Source organism: Accipiter gentilis, chromosome 24 (genome assembly GCF_929443795.1).
Source record: "Accipiter gentilis chromosome 24, bAccGen1.1, whole genome shotgun sequence".
In the NCBI taxonomy this organism is placed as follows: Eukaryota; Metazoa; Chordata; class Aves; order Accipitriformes; family Accipitridae; genus Astur; species Astur gentilis.
This window is the reverse complement of record NC_064903.1, coordinates 7,182,273-7,204,663: the sequence shown is the minus strand read 5'-3', so window position 1 is coordinate 7,204,663 and position 22,391 is coordinate 7,182,273. Positions and strand designations below refer to the sequence as shown.

The following is a 22,391-nucleotide window of genomic DNA, read 5'->3' as shown; positions in this document are numbered from 1 at the left end:
TGTATCAGGCTGGTCAGCGTGTGCAGTTCCCTTCCTTTGATGCTTTTTTTCAACCAGTTCAAACCAGGGTATACCTCTCTTCCAAAAGCGTAGGCTTATCTAAAGACAATTAAGCATCTGAGGATTTTCTTCAGAAACTTCAGGTCCTGCTGGAATATTCTGTACCTTCCTCCAGCGACATACAGACATGTGAATCAGTGACCTTGAGTATTCCATATGCCTTTAGCATCTGGCACATCTGTATGTCCCTGTGTTTCCAACATCTGAAACCTGTCACGTGAAGTATTTATCTTCTCAGGGCTGGCTGGTACCCAGGAAAGGATCCCTCCCACGTTGTTTCCCCCGTGGTATGTAAATGTAAGGTAGGGGAAAGAGGACACCTCAGCTCTTACTCTGCCTGGGTAACCTGTTTTGTGCCAGGTTTCACTCTGCAGTGCATCTGGTTTCATTCCCCTTCCAGAGAATCTTGGGATGGTCCCCATATTGTGTCCTAGAGGTGGATACCCTGCCCAAATCACCTCTGGCCCTGTCTCTTCAGCTGCAGAGTAAGGGGAAGCAGAGAGATTGATAGTCATTCTGTAAATTGCCATCTGTTTGTTCACTTGCCCTATAGTTCTATAACCGTTGAGCATGTGGATCCATATCCCTCCTTGCACAACAAAAGTATATCCAATTTAATCATCTAGTGGCCTCTCAAGCATACAGATAGCAACACTTATATCATGCAAAATTCATAAGCTCCCCACACTTCTTGTCCCTTGATGCTAAAATATTCCAGTATTCCTTCACAGATAGATATAAAATTTTGTTCTCATAAACAGAAGAACATTTTCTTCTGAGAACTAACAGTAAGCTTTAGCCTGTTCAACCATGTATTTAGAGTCATGTTTTTGAGTTGAGAAATATGTTTTTCTTATTCCCAAGATAACAAGCTGTATTTCAGACTAGAGTGGCTTTATGTCCGTTTAGAAGAAAATCTCCTGAGGGAAAATAAGGAGGAAGAAGCTCCATTCAGGATCAAAATGGTGAAACTTCACAAAAGACCTGTTTATTCCAGAAACTGCATGCTTTTATCAAAAGGGCACTATCTCCAAACATAGTCATAAAGGTTAGGCTCCAAGGCAATGTCTGTATTGAGTAGGGGCATCTCACAAAGCAGAAGCGATGTTGCAGTAGAGAATGCAGTCCCCAAAATTTTACAATGACAGTCAAACTGTCAGAGAAGACTTGAAGTAAAGTGTCCGTAGGATTAAGAAGGGTAATCTGGTTGACTGAACTCTGTCCAGTGCAAGCACTGACTATGACTTGACCTTTGAGTCTGAAATTTTGAGATTAGGAAGATGGTCTGCAGGTTTTCAGAACAGCCACGGCTGCATCCCTCTGCAGAGCTGTCCAGATGTCAGAGGAGCATGCTTACTGCACAATGGCTTTCACATTTGAGGTGTCGAAAGAATAAATACAAAACCACAGTATTCAGTTGACCGATAGTCATTAAAAACAACAACAGCAAGGAAAAATGTAAGTGGAAAAATCAACACCGCTTTCATGTAAGCTTCCTGGTTTATGTGTTACATTATAAACAGATAGTCTGGTGTGGGTTTGCCTGTGTTCTCCACAGCAATTAAAAATACAACAACTGCCTATAAACACAGTGGGACGCTTGAAGGAGGAGCAGAGCTATGGGTAGCTTCAGCTTCTGCTTTGCTTCTGAACCCCAGTGACGCCGTGTCCTCTGACGGTCCTGCGCTGCATGGAGCACAGCCTCCAGAGCAGCGTGCCCCTGCCACGTTTTCCAGGGCTCGGTGCCACGGCCACGTCACAGCCCGATTTTACCCTCTGTGCGGAGCCGAGGAGAGGGTTCAGCTGAAGTTCCAAGAGAGTATCTGGTAACGTACAGCGTTGTGTAACGTCACTCAGAAACTGGCACAGTTCATCTTTATGTTTCCAATGAACTAGAAACTTAAAATATAGGACATGTCGTCATTAGGTGCCCATGAGTATTGTTGAAACCAAGTTCTGAAGCAGAATGAAAGGTCACTTCTTTCCCTTCACATCCAGAGAATTTCAGTAGCTCACAGGTCCATATGGGCGTGTGGGGAGGAAGGGGGAGTTACTTAGGTCAGTCACCCTCAGGACTGTAGCTGGCGGAAGGTAAGTAAAAAATGGGCATATGTCAAAAGCAGCAGCTGTATTTGCCTTAAAGGGCCTGCTCCTCTCAGCTGTAAAACTAATAAAGGGCCAGAGATGGATTGCTAAAGCAGAGAGAAGTAACATCTTGGGTTAACCTGCCCCACGTATAGCACAATTCACACATACCTGAGGAGAGAATTTCTAGCTTGTAAATAGTAATGTCTCTCCAAAGCCGTCATCCAGACTTCATAAAGCAAGGCAGGTTCCAAATGACAGGAATTTAACAGAGTATTAGTCATCCTGCAGAATGACTGAGGTAATGGCACACAAAGCTTAGAAGTGTTCAAAAGACATTAAAGCACAGTTTTAAATGTATCTGATCAGTAACGCTAATAATTAATACAAAATGTCTCACCGTAAATGTGCAAGCTGCTGTATGTAGAAGACCACTGCCAAGCGGCTCTGGTTTCTTTTGCCAGAGGCATATGAACCTGAAGTCACCATTAGAGTTTTTATTTTTCTGTGATGGTGGCAATTACTCATTTTATGTTTTGTGATAATTCATGGGATATAAATGCACACACCAATGCACACACGTGCATCTGCTTTTGGTGTTTTGCATATTTTTACCACAACATTGGTAGTATGCTTTTATGCAGTTACAGGCATATTTATATGGCAACTTTTGCATTGCCATTAAATGTACAGAGAACCAAAATCTTTTCTCAGTTATGCTGCTGCAAGTGTAGAGTCAGTCGTTATCCTGAACGTTATCCTGGAGACAATATTTAAATTGATACCATTGTGCTGATAGAGAGATTGTATTTGCTTTGAACTTCAGTTAATAGGTAGCTGTAAAAGCACCGTTTGCCTAGCGCGCCTTTCTTTGCAGCTTTTCGGTGCACAGACTTTGTGCATGCATGTTTGCCCTTAGAAAGCCCTCTGAGGGTCTCACTCATTATTTAGCCTGTGTCCACATCATATGAGCTGCTTCTGCAGCTGGCACTAATTGTTACCCTTGTTGACAATCTCAGTAGAAAAGTTGAGCCTGAGGGTCATTCGCTATAGCCTCTCACTCTTGCATTTGATGTACTTTGGAGGCACATGTACACACTGATGCTTCTCATGCCATACCTGGACGGTGGGGAGAGGATTTGGTCTTTCTTTAGCTGTACTGGTATTTTTCAAAAACAACGTTCACAAGAAGTCTTTTAAAGATACAGAGTATTTGAGGGAAAGGGAGAGCTGGCTAGAATTTGCTGAACATGTGATCTCCTGAGTTTTTTGTCCCACTGCATTTGTCCATCTCCCCATCCCTAATAGCTCTGGGAATCTTTGTCACCTCTTATAAGCCCCAGCTGATTTTAAAATCCCTCACTCGCACATCTCTTCCAGGTTTTAAAAATCAGTGTTGTATAGAAGTTGCTTTGTTACAGTCCTAGCATTTAATGTGGTTCTTTCTTCTCCATATAAAGGATAAACCCTTTCATCTTAGCAGACATTACCTTAATTTCTGCATCTGTCTCTCAAATAGTTTAATGCTTGAAACTCTGCTTCTAACCAAAGGCTTTCCTTAATTAGTTTCCAAGGCAACCATCTTGGCGACAATTCAGATGAACCAACTGCAGGGAGAGGAAGGAAACACACTATCAAAATGAATAGTAATAGCACAATACCACTGTGCAAACAGGCGTTGTACATCACCAGAGACAGCGTGATAGTTCTGGTGTCTCATAAGTCCATTTACAAGGGAAGAAGTCCAAACTCAGTAAAAGAAAAGTCGCACAAGAGGGTATGTCTTTTTTTCACAGCTGACTATGGCAGGATTAATGGCTTCAGTGCGATATGAATCATGTATCTGGGGGAGGAAGAGAACCACTGGTGCTTTTCAGGGCCCCTCGTGCGCCAAAGTGTTCCCAAGTGCGTTTTGTGAAGCGCTGTTACACTACAGTTTAAATAGCAAGATTTTTGGAGTGGGGACCACCCCACTTGGCTTGTTTAGCCCAGATGCTGGCGGTGCGGTACGTAAGACACTAGCAACTGATAGCTACAGCCTTGCAGGGGCAAGTCCCTAAATATGAGGTCTCTAGGTGTGATCCAGAGCTATGGTGCATTTGCTCTGGGCTACAGATGGATTTGGATCCGGCCGTGAGATGGGAAAGTACCGTCCCAGTGCAAATCACTCGCTGCTTCTAGTAATACATTCATACGCGATTCCTGTCTCTTATCCAACCTTCATACCAGTGCAGTTCCACTGGCTTCTGTGGAGCAGATTAAAGCTACCAGAGGCAGCCTCGGCTAAATTTACAAAGAATCGGGCTCCATACGTCATCAACTAAACCTCAAATCCAAACTCATCCCACAGTACTCAACCAGTAAGATGGAAAAGAACATAACAATTTTAGAGGAAGTTAATGTTCCCAGGCTTAAAGAAAGCCCATGTTGCTAAATTAAATTTATTTGTGTCACACCATGGGTGTGCATTTGTAGGTATAATGGTGTATGAACTACTGGAAGCTCATTCTTCCAAAACGTGTGATGAATAAAATTATCAACAATATACATAGACCCTTAAATACACCCTGAGTATCTTCTGTCCTGGGAGAATGCATGTAAAGAATCAGAAAAGAAAAATATTGCTGTAACTTTATTACCTCATATAAGTAAAACGGCCTCCCCTGCTGCATAGGCTAAGTCTACTAAAAATAAATTAACTCTTCATAATCTCTTTCAGTTCATGGTTTATGCACCAAGTTATACGGGGAATATTGCAGTGTGCTGTTTATAGTGAAGCAGAATAAACCTTTCAAACTCCTTCAGAGCACTGAAAAGAGCAAATTGAATGCAATTCTAGTCACAGTAAAATTCCATTTATAATAAAAAATATAAGAAAAAGTAACCTTGTTTTTCCTAGAGGAGGTTGCACTGATGTTTGGGTTTTTTTCCTTAATTTCATAGGGCACTTAAAAAGGAAAGGAAATGCTCAAAAGGAAGAAAAAAAAAAGAATGGCTACTCTTCAGTATTTTTTGGTCTGCTTGAAGGCAGTGCTCTGCAGTACAAAACCCCTTCCAAAAGATTCTCATGTGAGCATTGGGACTGAATTACTGCGACACTTCTGGGTTATATCCAAATAATAGTTTGAAGTGATCCTGACATGCAGTAATGGTTTATATAAGCAGAATTCTGTTTCCAAGGACTCTTGTTCAATTCCAGGAAATAATACTGAGATTTTTCTCTGACATGCTGATGGAAGGTGTGGAGAAAATGGGAAATTTATGTATTTTGAAAATAAAAACTGTGTGCCTCAGTTTACCTCATTTCTTCCTCTCTTCCCCTAACGGGTATACATCCTTTTATATTTTGAGCAGCTAAGACTGAAGGAGTTTCATTTACCCTGTGGGGTATGAGAAGAAGAAATGAGCATTGTTTATGTTTGTCTGTGATTGCAAGAGTGTACTCTTAAGAATGTTCAACATACAGTTTCACAGTATTGAAAGCCAAAAAGGACAGTTAGATATCATCTCTGGTGTCACAGGGATTAGGCGCACGATGCAAAGGTCACTAAAGAACTGCTTGTTAATGATGTGGGTATGCCTTCAAACTGTATGACAGTGCTGAAGCATTTGTGATTCCTGCAGAAGGCTTGGAAAACTAAGAATAAATGTAAGATTACTATTATTAACAGTCTTTGTGAAAGTGATGTTAGGTGTTGTGAAATTTAGTGAAGGATGCTAGTCTGGAAGTTAGTTTTGGTAGTGCTGATTTTGATATACCTGATGTGGACTTGCAGGTCTACAATGAGAGCATCCACAACTGCCGAGAAGCAAGGAGGTAGCATAAGTAAAGAGAGTGTATGTGAAGTTGGGAATGAGGCTGTCATTGTGATGGGACTATGTTACATGGGATAGGAGCTGGTTGCATTGCAGATTGAAGGAAATTTAATCATGAATGTTGCTAGGGAAAGGCAATCAACTCTAGCAGTACAGCCAGGTGCACATTTCTGAGCTAAGAATTGACCAAGAAGTACTGGTTTCTTTTCGAAACATGGTTGTGTGTCAGTGAAAAGCATGTGATGGTTACTGAAAAGCTTACCCACCTGAGCATTTAACATAAATTCCTGTTTGTTTGGGCCCTCTGGAGTATCAGAGCAGAGATAGCAGCAGTACCCGTTCCCTCTCAGGTTAGCAAAACCTCATGTCGCTTCTCAGAGGTGGTGAACTGAGGCTTAAGCAGCAGAAGATTTATTTCCACAGGGCCTTGACTGTCGCTCATCCGTGACACCCTTGACGGGGTGAGAAGCAAGATAGATGAATATTTCAGAATTTATCAGAAGCAGTAGGAAGACAGAATACAGTGACTATCTCTCCCATAAGGTGGGAACACTGAACCAGCAGATCTAGAAGATGAAACCAATGAGGAGAGTACCGTAGCATGGTTTGTCAGTGTCAAATTAAAGCAATTCTGGCACTCAACACAGAAAGCTTATTGTGATTTGAAACTTCCTGTACACATTTGGGTTTGGGTTGTTTTCTGAAGCCTCTGTGTGAAATTTCAGGTGAGTTTTGAACTTAAGATTTCACAGAGGCTTGAGAAAGCACTGGAACCTCTGTGAAATTATCTTGGATGTAAAATCACTCCATTATGAATATTTTCCAAGGGAGGATATTTCTCAAAGAATATACTAGAACTGTGTAGAGAATTAAAATATTATCTCCTTCCTAAAATGATCTATGTGTGAAAATCACTGCTGCAGAGTAACATATTTAATTAAGTCATTTACTTCCCATGAAAACAACTGCAAAATTTCCTCTAGAACACAACTGGATTTTTACTTTATTAATCTCACTCAAGAAGCTAAAGAATTCACTAATTAAAAATTTCTACAACATATCTCTTCAAGGAAGCTCTCTGGGAACAAGTATCTTCTCTTGGGAATATCTTGGCACAATAAGGGGCAAAGGTCTTGGCAATTTTGAGTATCCCTTTCATACGCTACAAAGAATTTTTGTTATGATCGTAACAGCCCCCTATATCTGATCCTGGTTTTAGTGAAATAGCTTCAAGTGATGAAGGGTAGCTTAAGTTTTGATAGATTTTGATACGAAGGTCTTTGTATTGAAGGACATGACTTGTGAAGAGAGATGCAGTCCTGAGAGATATAACACTGTTCTCATCTGTCTAAACAAAGAAGAGATTTTGATATAAAGAAGAGTTTATTTAATGAATTTTCTTCGGCTTACAGAGTAAATAATTGTGATTATGAATGTCAGTTACCAGGGATCATAAAACTCTTCATCTCAGTGTCCTCTAGGGTCTGATGTTTTGCAGTAGAATATGTCCTTTAACAATAACCGTGCCAACAGATTAGTTAATCTGACAATATTGCTAAGTCACACAAAGGAAAATGAATTTAGGAAAATTGTTTCAGGGCACAGAAAATTCACAGAAAACTTTGTCATCACACTGAAAGAAATGAGGAGAAAGTATCATGCCCTCAGAACCTACGTTGCAGTTGTAATTTTTTTCCTAAGTAGTTTCTAATGTAACCTTTTATGTACAAATTAAATGCATATTCCACTACACAATCTTCAATCAGCAAATGTCAGATTAGTTATGGGAGTTTAGCCATATGGAGGGAGAATGAAGTGCAATACAGCTTTCAGATGTTGCATTTAATTACCCTCCAAGGACTAACATGCACAGCCATCATCTATCTGGAGATGGCCTAAAAGTAAAATTTCACTCTTGATGTCACTATCATCAAGGAGAGGCAAGGGAGAGAAGGGCACAAGAAGGGGGCCAGAGGGGGAAAACTTTAATAAAATACTTCAGAGGCATCTCAGATCCCTGTTTCCAATATATGCATTTCTGTCCCCTTCTTCTAGGAGCTTCCTGTTCTCTGGGAGATTATCTCCCATGAGAGATACATTGCAGAAGAGCCACAAGCTGTTTGAAGAATGTTTTATAAGCCCAAACAAATGATCTTGATACTGTGCTATAGAGGAAAGTAGGATTTCGGTTATGAGGTGTAGTCACAAATGTATAAGGTGGCAGAGTTGCATGGAAGGAGAATTCTTAGGTCCATATACTGCACAAAAATACAAAATCCAGCAACTGGGACTGTGTATGGATTTGCGAATTTCCCTAAAGGACATGATGCCTCTGAAATAGTGGATGAATTAATCTCAACTATATATGCAGTTATTTTTATCTGTAACAAATAATACGTGTGTGGAATCTTCATCTTAATATTTAATACATTCTTCATTTAATATTTAACTCAAATTTAATATAGTAGTCATTCTTCATATAAATGAAATCATTGTTTACTGCATATTTTACAGCAGCATCACAAACCCTGGTAGCCAGATTCCCATCCCATTAATACTAAGTGAAGAAATAAATCTCCTTCCCTGGTTTGCACTACAATTACAGTCATGGGGTTTTGACCCTTTGTATGAGGAAAGCTGCTTCTACCGAATGTGGAAGTGGCTTTATTTCCCTGGAATTAAAGGCAGGACAAGTATCACATGTTTGGCTGTGACAGACCAGCACTAGTTTGACGTATCTTTTGCCACCGCAGGACTGCACTTCCTTTGGAACGTCATGTATTGGTGCTGGGGGTGGTGGTATGATAGAAAGAGACAAAATCGTGACACCAAAAAAGCAATTTTTTATGAATTTACTGAGGGAAGATTGAATCTTGTCTAGTGCTTACAGTCCTCAAAGGGAACTCGCTCTTTCTGCAGGAGCATGTTTGTAAATTGGGAAACAGAGGAGTGGGCTGTACAAACTTATGGAAAGATGGATCTGCTGAGGTTATAAGGGATCTTATTTTTAGTGTGGCATCTGGTTAGATGGGGAAAATCCTGTTCACATTTTAGGAGAGCTTTTATTTTCTGTTCTCCTATTTATCCTACTCCTATCTGGAAAATTTACATGACAAGGGGTGACCTGTGCGAAGTAAACATAGCGAGGAATGATTATGTATGGCTGTCAAATCCTATTGCACCTTTACTCACGAGGTAACGCTGTAGAAGGGAAGTGCTGTAGAAGGGAAGTACGTTGCTGTCAACAGCGCAGTGACCCCAGAGAACTGAAGTGCCGTGGCTGCAAGTCCCACCAGCAGCTCCCCCACCGCAGCGAGGGCCTTCGGAAGCGGGAGGGAGGCCAGGGAGAGGACTCTCTTTTCCAGCTGAAGGGCTTCTTCAGTTTCTCCTTTCCTTGAGTGGCAGAAACAGAGCAGAGATGCCACTCAAGATAAGCTGAACATCCTTGCTAATGCACCGACGAGAACTTTGTGGGGCTTGGCTTCAGCTTTTATTGAGCGAATTGGATTGTCACCCCGATAGTCTGTTCCTCGCTTTTCTTAAGTGTGTCCTGAAAACCGAATTAGCCAGTGCCAGTGGCCCAATAGGGTGCTGGATCACAGGGCACAAGTTTTCAGTCGTTCAATCCAGTATCAGGTAGGAGCTGCTCAGATCTGAGATAAGCTTTAAGTAACTCGCATCCTCAGAACAGAAATGCTACCAATAGGGATAGAAACTAGAAAACTCCTGACCTGATACCCAGGAGAGAAAAGTGTGCTCCACAACAATTTAGTCTCGCCAGACAGTTGTTGCCATGCTTGATATCCGTGCTGTTCGCACAAAGTGCAATCAACACTCATAGCTGATCCTGACGATGCTGTTGAAATTTTTTTAGACCTGAGTCTGTTTCTCTGTTTTGCTTGTTTGCTGCTGAAAAGAAAGAATCATGCCATCACTTCTGGCATTTGTACACTGCTTTGAAGGCAAAGGTGTCATAATTGTATTTCTATAGCAAGGTGTAAAGGCACATTATTGCTCAATTGGAGGTAGCTAAGCTCTCCTGTCCTCAGAAGCTTACAAGTATACTTAAAAATCAGTAGAAATGCTTGAAGTTAAATGTGGGCTTTTTGCAAAAGTGGAACCCAAATTAACGCATGATAAACTGAACAAAGACAACAAAATCCTTTTTAACTCTGAGCTTATAGGAAATCTCATTCTTCTTGCTGTCTTTTTAAAACCTGGGAAAGAAGAGTTCTAGAGTTAAACTGCCTCATTGTTCACAGATATGGTCGAAATGGAAAGACACATTACAGCAGGTCAGATCTCTGCCTGTCATTCCAGTTAAGTGGCATATTTCTGCCACTTGTCAGGTATGAAAAGCACAGTAAAAATCTTTAGACCTTCTTTGTGGCAATACTGCCTGTCAGCATCAGTATTTTATGTTATGGAAGGATCTAATAGACTCATAAAATATCAGGGATTTGAGCTGTAGATGAGGTAGTCTGTACTCTTGTGATCCAATTTTTTTCTTTCTTTTTTCATTTGTAAATAAAGGATGATAAATAACTTTGATTAAACAGACTAAACTGACCAGATGGCAATGGATTCAAATGAAGGGAAGATGAGCTCCAAACAGGTATTAATTGGACGTGGTAGTTTTCTTTTCACAGCTGCCAAAATCGTGATAGCTACTTCTCTAGGTAAAAGTGCAAGCATATCCGCTTAGCTTGTATTTTTCAATGACTCTCTAAAATCAAAGCCCACAGAGGCAGTGAGGTGGATTTAAAAGTGACTGAGCTGCTGGGCTTGGAGGGTTGTGATCAGCAACACAAAGGCCAGCTGGAGGCTAGTTACTATTTGGAGTACCCTAAGGGTACTGGAGCTAATACTGTTTAACCTCTCTATTAATGATCTGAAGGTTATGGGATGGAGCGCACTCTCAGCAAGTTTGCAGATGATACCAAATTAGGAGGAGTGTTTGATACACCAGGTGGTTGTGCTGCAATACTTTGACAGGCTGGTGAAGAGGCCAGAGAGGAACATCATGAAGTTCAACGAAGGGAAGTGCAAAGCCCTGCACCTGGGGAAGAATAACCCCATGCGCCAGGGCAGACCGGGTAGAGGATTCCTGGCTGGAAAGCAGCTCTGCAGAGAAGGATCTTGGGGTCCTGGCAGACAAGTTGAGCAGAAGCCAGCACCGCACTCTCACAGCAAAGGCGGCCAACAGCCTCCTGGGCTGCATAGGATTAGCACGGTCAGCAGGTCAATAGAGGTGATCCTTCCCCTCTACTCAGCACTGGGGAGGCAGCATCTGAAGTGCCGTGTACAGTTCTGGGCTGACTAGGACAGGAGAGACATGGATGTCCTGGAGCAAGTCCAGTGAAGGGCGCCTACGACGATTAAGGGACTGGAGCATCTGACATACAAGGAAAGGCTGAAAGAACTTGGGTTGCGTAACCTGGAGAGGAGGACACTCAGGGGGAATATTAACGATGTCTGCAAGTGCCTGATGGGAAGGAATGAAGAAGATGGAGCCAGACTCTTCTCGGAGAGTCTCACTGAGTTTCAGAGTCTCAGCAATGCCCAGTGACAAGACAAGAGGCAAGGGTACAAACTGAAATGCAGGAGATTCTGTTTAAACATAAGAAAATCATTTTTACTGTGAGAATGGCCAGACACTGAAACTGGCTGTCCAAAGAGCTTGTGGAATCTCTGTCTTTGGGGATATTCAAAACCTGACTGGACACCGTCCTCAGCAGCCTGCTCTGGCTGCCCCTGCTTTGAGCTAGGGGGTTGGAATAGACAATCTCTGCAGGTCCCTGCCGGCCTCACCTGTTTTGTGACTTCCTCCATCCATGAAAGAAAAATTCTCTTTCCCTTTTATGAATCAGAGACAAACCATTGATATTTTTAAAAGACAAAATATGATTGCTCAGTCCCACCTACCAAACTTGCACTATTCTTCCATTGCTTGATTTCTCTTGAGCCCACGAAGTCTTGTCTTTTGTTAGCCCATTCTTTTCTTGCCTCCGGTCTGTTATTACTGTTTACCTATACACTCTGTTCTTACCATTCTAGTTCCTTGTCAAGTCCTTGGAGAAATACTCCAGCAAAACCCTGGGATCTGTCTCGGTCACTACTGTTTAAAATGGCTTCCCTGCCTTGACTTTCGCCTAAGAGTTCACCAGTCTCCTTGTAGTTCCCTTCCCCCTTAACTCCAACATTTCATTTTCATGGCCAAAAATCCCAGATCCATGTTCTAGACCAGGAACTAGCCGTGGTTGTAATTTGAGTAGGGAGTAAGTCAAAAGGTACTGGAGTAATTGTGAGGTTAGTGTTGAAGTTATTTTGCTTCCTCTTCACTGCCCTTCCTCTTAGGTGTTGTGTAGCCTTTGAGCTACATCATGAGAGAATCATCATTACTGCTTTAGAAGTATCACGATGCTCCTTACCAATTTAATACTAGCCAGTTAATCTCTACAATGCTATCTTCCAAAACTGTAAGAAAAATGTAAAAGCTAAGGCAAAAAAATTTGTAGTTGCCTATTTATTATCGTGATGACTGATACAGTGGAAACCAAGTTGTCTTTATGCTTTCATTCAAAAAATAACTTCCCCAGGCAAATGAAAAACTAAAATTGGCAATGCTGACTTGATTTCTCAAATCTGGCATGTAGGTCTGTACTTCCAGTAAGCCTGGTGCTGGCCAGCAGATTTTACTTTTCTTTTAAACCCAGATACATTTTAATTACGTTCCCTCTAGATTTTCTCTTAATTCATTGGAAATATCCGAAGAGTTAATTAAAAATACAAACTTTATTTGATTCAGTATCAAACCTGACATTATGATCTTTTTATCTACAAGGCAAGAATTATGTGGGATCAGAAGTTTGAATTATTCATGATAGTTTCCAGCCATTTTTTTCCCCTCCTCCTTTGTTCAGTGTAAAATCTTATAAGCTTTTCTTTCAGTCAAGGTGAAAGCAATATTAAGTCTCGGAAGTGCAACTTACCAAAGACATGTAGCTCTCCGAAATCCTTGTCCTGTAATCCTGGCTTTCTATTCACCACCACTATTCAATATCCCACTTTCTATATAAGCTTCACAATATATAAGCAGTTGATGAGATTTATTTGTTATACTCCTGTTTTCCTTCTTCATAAAAAATCTTTATCCATCCCTTTGCTCCCCTAAGAGTAACACCGATGTCTGTGATTGTTTCTGCTGGGCTCGCTAATCCAGCAGCTCCATTCAAGATGCTGGGCAGTTGATAGAAGGTGGAAAGTGAGGGAGGAGGAGAGTTGTGCTTGTTAAGATTTAGGACAGCATGTGTAGTGAATTTTAAAAACATTGTTGAGATCCAGTTAAATAATTATGAACTAACATGGTTGATTGTGTAAGTAGAAATACTGGCAGGTCACTTCTGAAATATGCTTTATGACTTAAAGCTTGACTGGAGTATGTTGGACCTCTCTAAGGGACTAAACAGAATTATTTCTGGTCATTTTGGAGGCATGACAACAGATGAGATGGAAGTTGAGTCTGATCTATGCTAATGAGTCCTACATTTCCTATTTGCAGTATTGCTCCTGATGCCTGTAGCAGCTCCACGTATGTTTTTTCTTGCAGCCTCTGATTTCATCTGTCTTGGTATTTTTCCCTTTAATAAACACATTTCTGGATAGAAAGGTAGAAGCTTTCTTATTTGTTATTAAGGTTAAAACGACAAAAAGGAGTGCTGTTGTTAAATAAGTTCTTTGTCTCTAACCTTTTAAAAGTAAATCGCTGCCTTTAAGGTGAAGTTAAAACATACAGAGAATTCAGTATGCAAATAGCATGCACACCAGATGATCTGAAGGAAGCCTGCACATTTCCATAGAAAACAAATGTGAGTGTAGGAAAGCAGATGCTTTTTACCAACAGAGTGTACATACAGTTCTCAAGAGGACCTGAACAGCAATTTATTTTCAGACTGCTGGAAGTATGCAAATTCCTACAGAATTAAATGTGAATTTAAAAGAAATGGCATCTATTAAGGACAAGACAACCCAAAGAGGCAATTGGGAACTTAATAATTTAATCAAGAACTTCAACAGGCTCAGCAGTATATCTAAAGTAAATGACTCAAATGTCATCTGTTTTTAGCAAAGACGTAAGTGGTCATGTTGAAAAGATGTCTTTTAGAGTATGACATGTGGAGTGTTTATCTGTGACCATGGAGAAGTATGTTAGTATACTATGTATAGATTTTCATACGGTTCTCCATCAAAAAGCATCATCTCTTCACTCGAGCTGCTCGTAGGGTATGGTCAGTGATACAGCTGTGGTTTATCACCAGCATTATGTTTGCTATTTTTAACTTCTCTTAGTTTAATCCAGCAAGTCTGGGTAAATTTGATTCTGCCCTGACACACGTAATCACCACAGCCATTAATTAAATTCTTACTGCTGGACATTGTTTCACCTGATAGCTGTGGGACTGGATGGATGTTACTGAGATTATAATCTCTAGGCAAGAGAGTAGTGCTAAGTGCAGTGGCATAATCTTGCACAAGGGGTATTGCTGGTGAGCTGGCAGCCAGCTGCATAGACATGGGAACTGTGTTTTTCCTCCTTTCTGCAAAAGCACAGTACTACTGGAGTGGGGATGAGCACACAGGGTGGCAGAGTTCAGGCTTGCCCAACAGTGCTGCCTCCACTCCTCCCCGTTACCCTTACAGAATCCAGCTGCTCGGTTCATCCTGCTGCTTTTTTGTGTCTTAGCGATTGCATTTAATGACTCCGTTTGTACAGAGAGATGCCCAAGTGGGGTCAGGAAGGGCAGGAGATGTTGGTTTAGTGGAATGTGCAACATCACATTTGGTATAAATTTTGGCTAAAGATGTAAGGTCAGATGCGTCCATTTAGATGCGCTGGAAGCAAGAAGTTTTCAGGCCTTTTGAAAGCTGTCAAAAGGCAATGAAGGTCACTGCTTATAACTTTAGGAATTTAACTTTAAGCATTCATGTATGACAAGGCTTGGCCAGAGTTCTCATGGCAGGAAACCCCCTGAACGACCTGGAGCCTACTGAGCCCTGCTGTGCTGGTGCGGTTTAATAAACATCGTGAGTGGCTGGGCTGTGTCACCCACCTCTCATACGCTCCGCAAACAAGGAACAAAGTAAACAGGAGTTTACTGAGTGGGTAGATATAGTGTTACCTCGTTTCAGAGGAGAAATACTTGAACTGATAACTAACATTGACCTGGTCAGCAGGGGAGACACTGATCACAAGGGTGAGTTTGCCAGGCGAGGTCATCTCTGCAAGCGGAGTCTTGTCAGCCTTGGTTGGGAGTTCCTCTGCTTTGTACTTTGCCTGTGTGTTTTAAAAACACAAATGCCTGCATCACGTCTGTAAAGCCACGGATCTGTAATACTCCTGCTGCCCATAGATTGGGCATAGAGGATTACCAAAATGTTCATACTCCAGCTATTTTCCACTAGTTAAGAGCCATCCTTTTACAACTGAATAATACGTAATTTTTTTCTTCACACAGGTTGTAATCCTCGGCAAACATTCTAGAGGCTATCACTACATGTTAGCTAACCTGGTAAGAACTTTTCTTCATTAGAAGCGTAGCTAAGTTTTAGAGGGTAATATATTCTGTTCAGATTGTGGCAACTTTAATCAGCAAAAGAGGAAGTGCATGGATGACTTCTTGGATTTTGAGAAATTGCTTCAGTAAATACTAGAACTGGTATGTTATAGTCATTTGTACTCAATTATGGTCTTTCTTTTGTCTAAGCAGCTCATATCCTCTACTGATTTTAAAATAATAATTCAATTATATGTTTTCCACTAGCTTGTATCCTCATAAATAAGACACTTGATAACCATAATCTTCTATGTAACATATTTGAAATTTAAGCACTCCAGGAAAAATAATTGTAGCATATTTGTGTATAAATAAGTGGTAAAAAGCTGCAAATTAGAACAATTCCATCAAGTAAACCACCCAGGCTGTTTAGCTGTTCTTTTGTATTTCAGAGTGTAGAGTGGTGCCTGTGTATGTGTTGACCTACCAGGACAAGACAGTACATTTTTATCTGTATTGGAGCTTCTTCTGGATTCTAAAATCGACTTTCAGGGATGTTTATGATGCCTTTGAAACACCATCTGCTAGAGTTCCTTAGAAAAAGTGTTATATTGTAATAGATCCTGCAGCAAGACTAATTTTTGGGTTCTGTTTCTACTGTGAGTGGAAAAATGTTTCTCCAAAACTCACTTTCAAATTAGCAATCCCACTTAGTAGAAGATTCTCTGCATCCATGTTTGGGTGTGATTAAAGAAGAAAAATCCAAATTTTTAAAATATCCTTATTTAGTATAAATACTGTATTACTTTAAGATGTGTCATTTTGCATTATAAGAACCAATCATGATCTCACTGATTAGCGTGTGCATAGAAATACAGGGCTTCTTATTCTGGATTACCTTTTAGCATGTGTAACCATTGACATTCAGATAAACATGACTGCAATCAAGTCATGCTAATCAAAAAGACACCAATTTACTGCCTCAGGTATAAATAACAACAGAGTGGGAGAGAATCATACCATTCTGTTTGCAAGTGAAATGTTAAGTAGCAAGAAAGTGTGTGCTTTGCCTCCACAGAACAATATGGGTGTTAACTGGTTTTCTGCTCCCAGTGCTGGACCTTTGTGCACAATTGCTGTACAAATGGGATTGAGGTCTTTGACCAGTTCTCACCATGATGAGAAGAAAAGAGGAAATAGTACTTCAAGTTTCCCTACTGTTTTCTTTCTGACCAGTGAATATGACATACCACATTGCCACAACACAACAGGGCAGTTTTCTATCGCAAAGGTCTGAACAAGAAGATATTTTAAATTCTATTTTATGCTGCTATCACAATCCCAACTGTGATATTAATTGTCTCCTTGGTAGAATATTGTCAGCTAAGAAGAGGGAAACTAATCTGTTTCATTTATGCTATGCTTGTAAAACTGAGCCAAAGAAAAGGGACTTTGGATGGCAATGACTCTTGTTTCCTACATGTGTCCTCCCAGGGTTTCACAGACATTGTTCTGGAGAGAGTAATGCACGGAGGTGCCAACGTTACTGGATTCCAGATTGTTAATAATGAAAACCCAATGGTTCAACAGTTTCTACAACGCTGGGTGAGGCTCGATGAAAGGGAATTCCCAGAAGCCAAAAACTCACCGTTAAAGGTATTTATTTTACCCTGACAAAGATGGAGACTACATGAGTTGCTTTTAACAATTATTTCTGGGTTTTTTAACCCCAAGTGTGTGCATGTGTATGATACAGATCCCTGATGGGAGTGTGTTGCAACATTCAGTGCCCTTCCAGAAGACAGAAAGAGGCAGAGGCTGTTAGTTGGACACAAGTGCCCACTGGGGTGGGAGTTCCTCAGAGGCAAAGGCTTGGTCTTGCAAATCCTGTCATTGTGCAGTGGATGAAAAACTTCTCACCTGAACTTCTTGAGTTAGTATTGGAGTGGGTGAGCGGGCTAGTTAGGTTGGTTTTTAGATGCAAACTGTGGGTTACTCGTCCATTTTAATGCTAATAGAGAATTTCATGTGCAAAATAAAGTAGCTCTGGATTCACTGAGGAGCCACTGCCACCTCCCAGTCACTGCTGACAGTTGCCCTCGTAATCTAACCCTGCATTTTGCACCACTGTCCTTTACTTAAACACGCTGGGTATTATATCTGCAACCAGTAAAATTTTCCAAATTTTTTTGAATGAAAGTCCCAGGTTCAGTGAAACTGTCATAGATTAGGTGAACTAAAGGCTACTGTTATTAGGAGACTCGCAACCTGTTAATATCCTCCCCAGATTTTTTTCTGCCTCAGCATCTCTATAGTAGAGGGGGATGCTATTCAATGTCTAATTGAGAAGTGCATCAGGGATACCCAGTCCAGTGGTGGAAGTCATAAAATCTTCTAGGACCACTGCATATTATTAATATTCCTATCACATTCCTTCTTTCTCTTCCTCTTTTGGTGAGGCCTGTTCTTTTTCATCAATACGCGTAAGTGAATAAAACCTAGGACTGGCGGTGGCTGAGAGGACCTTAAATTCTGTCACTCCCAGGAGTCCAGTCCTCCACGTTGCGTATACTGACCGTCTCAGGGAAGCCAGACCTATCTAAGAACCACAGCCATGAGGAGTCAATTCATGTCTTTCCTGCTTGATTTGGGAGGGACACATGCAAACTGATGAGCAGATTTGGAATTCAAAATTGCTCCAATGAACTGGAGTTGGACTACAGACAGAATGGGAACCAGTTACGAGTTTCTGCTGCCAGAACGCCGATGCTGTTCGAAGGCATACTCTTCCACCCGTGGGATCATGTATCTTCTGTGCGGAAGGAAAATTACCTTAAGCCCACACCATCCCACAGCCTTGCTGGCATTTCAGAGGAGGCAGAGAAAGGCAAACAGAGGCCCACAAAACTCAGATTAGTGTATTGTTCCCTGTTGATTAGGACCTAGGCCTGCTTTCTAAAGCTTTCTAGCAGTGATGCAGAAGTGAAGATAAGTATCATACTAATCTTAAAAGCTCTGAAATATATAAAGTTAACCTGGGAAGATTTTGTTCCACTTGAAAGCAATTTACCTCGAGGGAAAAATTATTCTCCATCCTTAAAAAAGAATCTTAAGTATATGGTACAAACACAAAGATTACATTACCTTTCCACAAATGTACTGCTCATTATAGAAATGCACACAGTATTTGTCAATCAGACAAAAAGCATACTTAAAAAATTGATGTACAATATTTTTGATTAGGAAATAAAATTGCCTAGAGATTAAAGGCCTGATGTTTAATTTATTCTGTATTTTATCAGCCTTTCCCTTCTCTCTCTCTTTTTTCTCTTTGCATGCTCATGCATTTATAAGTGGAATTCAAATAAAGTAGAAAATTAGATAGCTCTCTTGGCATGACTTGGAAGGGACTGCATTAAGGTTACTGACAATTGACGCAGTCTGCTGAAAAAATTATCAGCGTGTAAGTTTTATGGAGTGCTAGATTGGACAGCTATTACAAGATTTTTTTAATACAAGAACAAATACCTTAAAATTACTCTCTGATTCTATATTGTGGTGTGGAATGTGACATATAACCTTTGTTAACTTACTAAAAGAGGCAAGGGTGATCACTGCAAAGCATCACAGGAAGAGGTAAAGGTGGCCAGGATCAAAAGAGCACCTGTACCTGGATACAGTCAGAGCAGGAACCACCCCCCGGCACACAGTAAGAGTTTATAAACTGCTGTCGTTTAAAACTCAGTAAGAATGGCTGCTGTATAACCTTCACAATCCTACCTTTGCACTCTTTTTTATCGGATATGATTCTCTCGAGCTGCACGTGCAGACACGCCTCATTCTGTGCAGATTTCCTAAGGCTTTATATCAAACTGAAGAGCTTGCAATAAGCTAATACACATTTTTTTAGAAATACAGACCACCAATTGTGCTATTCTGGCCTACAGAATAGAATTGATTCTTCTGGATTTAATAAGTCTTATCCACAAAGAGAACAGCTGAACGTGCCGTTGAAACTTGGATTTTCGCCTTTCTAATTCACGCATGGGCAGCATGTTTTCTGGCACTAATTCCAGTGTAAGGTTCATTGGGAGCCAGGAGCTCTACGGTATCACAGACAGGCAAAAGAAGGGCAGGTGCACTGGTACATGCAGATACCCTTTAAATCCTTTCTTTTCTTCTCTTCATTCTCTTGCAAACACTGTGGAAATACAATGGTTCAGTTACAAGGGGTTTGAAATCTGGTCTTACACACTGAGCACGTTCACTTGCTCCAAGTATGTGCATGTTGAAATGGCCTCCTGAGCACAGACCCCTAAATTATAGTTATGCTGCAATGCCAGTGAAAACCAGTGATGTCATATGCAAAGCCTGGGCCATTCTAGGAGGAAAGAACTTTGAGACAAAGACAAAAATGTGGAAGAAAAGTGAAAAAAAACACCTCCATGATATTTTGTAGGTGATACTAAATGTATAGCATTGGGGGACATCACCAGATACTTATGACAAGCAATGGATGAAGTTGACGGCAACATGAACAAGTCTGGGGGTTTTGCTGAAGAGTTGCTGCTACACAAAGCTTAACACCTTCCTCAGATTTACTGTGGAGTAAGAGAAGGCAGATGGGCAATTACCAAGGAGATGTAATGCCTAAAGTGCATTTTGTGATTACTCGCTTGTATAGCTGTCTTCTAAGAAAAGGAATCTGATCTATTCCTTGCCACAGATGCTACGTAATCATGATTGTGGTCCAAACAGAAATGATTTATGCTAACTTCAATTCAAAACTCTCTGTCTTGGCAGTCTTGTTAGAAAGAAAAAGAATACTCCAAGCAAAAACCAAATATGAGCTCTTCTTTGCTATTGGTAGCAGTATGGGCCAGCATGGAGTTGCAGACTTTTGTAGTGACCTCATTTAGATGAGCAAGCTTCTAATTAAATTTAAACTTTATGCAGCTATAAGCTGGTTTTGGTTTTTTGCTGCTATATGGTATACAAAAGGAAAATATTTTTAATTTGTTAATTGAAATAAATGGAATTGTTAAACTACATAAAGCATCTGCGGCAAGACAGAGAGCAAGCAGAAGGACTTTCAAGCATGATTCTTCTAAGAGTATTTTAATAAAGAGAAGGCTTAGACCTGATAAACCTGGGGCAATTCTAAGACCGCAGTTTATCACCATATTTTATTTGCATCAATTTTAGTATACGTCTGCACTGACCCATGATGCAGTCCTAGTCATAGCAGAGGCTTTCCGTTACCTCCGAAGACAGCGTGTGGATGTGTCCAGGAGAGGTAGTGCTGGAGACTGCCTGGCTAACCCTGCAGTACCATGGAGCCAAGGAATTGATATAGAAAGAGCGCTGAAAATGGTAAGGGCAAACATACCAGCTAATGAATGTGTATATTCCACAACAGCAGCAATTCTGCTGGGACTGAACTTGTGCTCTGCTCTGTGTAGACACAGTTTCTGTATTCACACAAGCAGCTGCAGCTCCTCAGGAAAAAAAAGAAAGAAAGAAAAAACTTAATGACAAACTCTAAAGGATGGCTAAAATATATTCAATAGTGGGCAAGGCGTAGTAAATTAGCTCTCAAAACTTTGGCCAAAATCACATCCCTCTGGCCCTGGTGCAGCAGCTGCCTGCTTCTCCACACCAGAGCACCTACAATCTGACTCTCCTGGAACACCCAGGATTCCCGTGAGAGTGAGTATGAGCCACTTTGCAAACGAACATGTATTGGGAGTTTCTAAAGTCAGGCTGAGGCTGCAAATCTGACTAACAGAACTAGACTGGGCCCTCAGCATGTGTATTGTAAATCTTGCAGGGATATGGGTATTCATGAACTTAAACACATACGTGCAATTTCGATAATTTGCCAGTAAAAAGTCAACTCAGATTGGTTTAAAGCAGTGGAAAAAATGTTGTCATCATAGCAATACTGCTGGATTTCAGCACCAGCCTGAACCTTGACACAGTTTAGCCTCAAACCAGTTCTGATTCCTGGCATAACTTTGCGCTCAGCCTGATTACCTTCTGCATGGCCTATTTTTATCCCTAACCCTAGTTACTGCATGGGATCCTACCTCACTTATGTCTTTAATTTTGTTGATTTTTAACTCTTTTTTAGACTGCTATGTGTGTTAAAGCAAGTGACAACAGGAAAAATTGGATAACGTTGTATATACAAGAGACAAGAATACGGTCTGCTTTTGATCGGGCTCATATAACTCTAAAACAAACGTGTTAGAGCTGATTCCATTAATGCAGGCATAGAACTGGACTGAGTAAGATCAGAATTAAGCCCATGTTAGGTATAAACAAATCCTAGGTCAGACTTCATACACTTAGCTTAATTACTGCTTTTTCTCAATTACCAAATTGGAAAGATTATATCAGAAGGTTATACGGAGTTATAATCAGATTATATCATTCTTAAAAGTCAGAGAGATCGTTCAGTCTCACATTGCCAGAGCTCTTTTTATGCCATTATGTCACTTCCTAGCAAACACCCTAACTGCACATTTATTAATGTAGCATTACACGCTTTTGAAGAGAAGTTAATTAAATTCAACCTTCACAATAGTTAAAGAATTTGTACTGTCCATTTGAACTTAATTACAAGCAAAACATAAAACTCCTCTGAATGAGATATGAGGTATTAATGTCAACAAAGAAAACCAACACAGCTACAAGACACTCCCTTATTCAGGGGAATTTATTTAAAGCATGTAATTCATAAGATAAACAAAGCCAAACTGACGACTGGCAAAAAAAGCAGAAATTTGGCTTTCAGCCAGTTGCCTTGTATTGTTTTAGGTGTTCGAAGTCATCTAAGGGAGGTTTACATACACCTCCAACAAGTGCTACCCA

At 40.7% G+C, this 22,391-nt stretch overlaps 1 protein-coding gene across 5 annotated transcripts in view; it reads left to right on the top strand.

Moving 5' to 3' along the window:
- Positions 1-22,391, top strand: part of GRIA3 (glutamate ionotropic receptor AMPA type subunit 3) — a 154,121-nt gene that overhangs the window by 72,196 nt on the left and 59,534 nt on the right. For all 5 annotated transcript variants that reach the window (XR_007509514.1, XM_049828107.1, XM_049828106.1 and 2 more), the window contains exons 5-7: positions 15,477-15,530; positions 17,010-17,171; positions 20,721-20,888. Coding sequence is in view for 4 of the 5 variants with exons in the window: in XM_049828107.1 (XP_049684064.1) it covers positions 15,477-15,530; positions 17,010-17,171; positions 20,721-20,888 (384 nt within the window). In the remaining variant the exon portion in view is untranslated. The remainder of the gene's footprint in view (positions 1-15,476; positions 15,531-17,009; positions 17,172-20,720; positions 20,889-22,391) is intronic.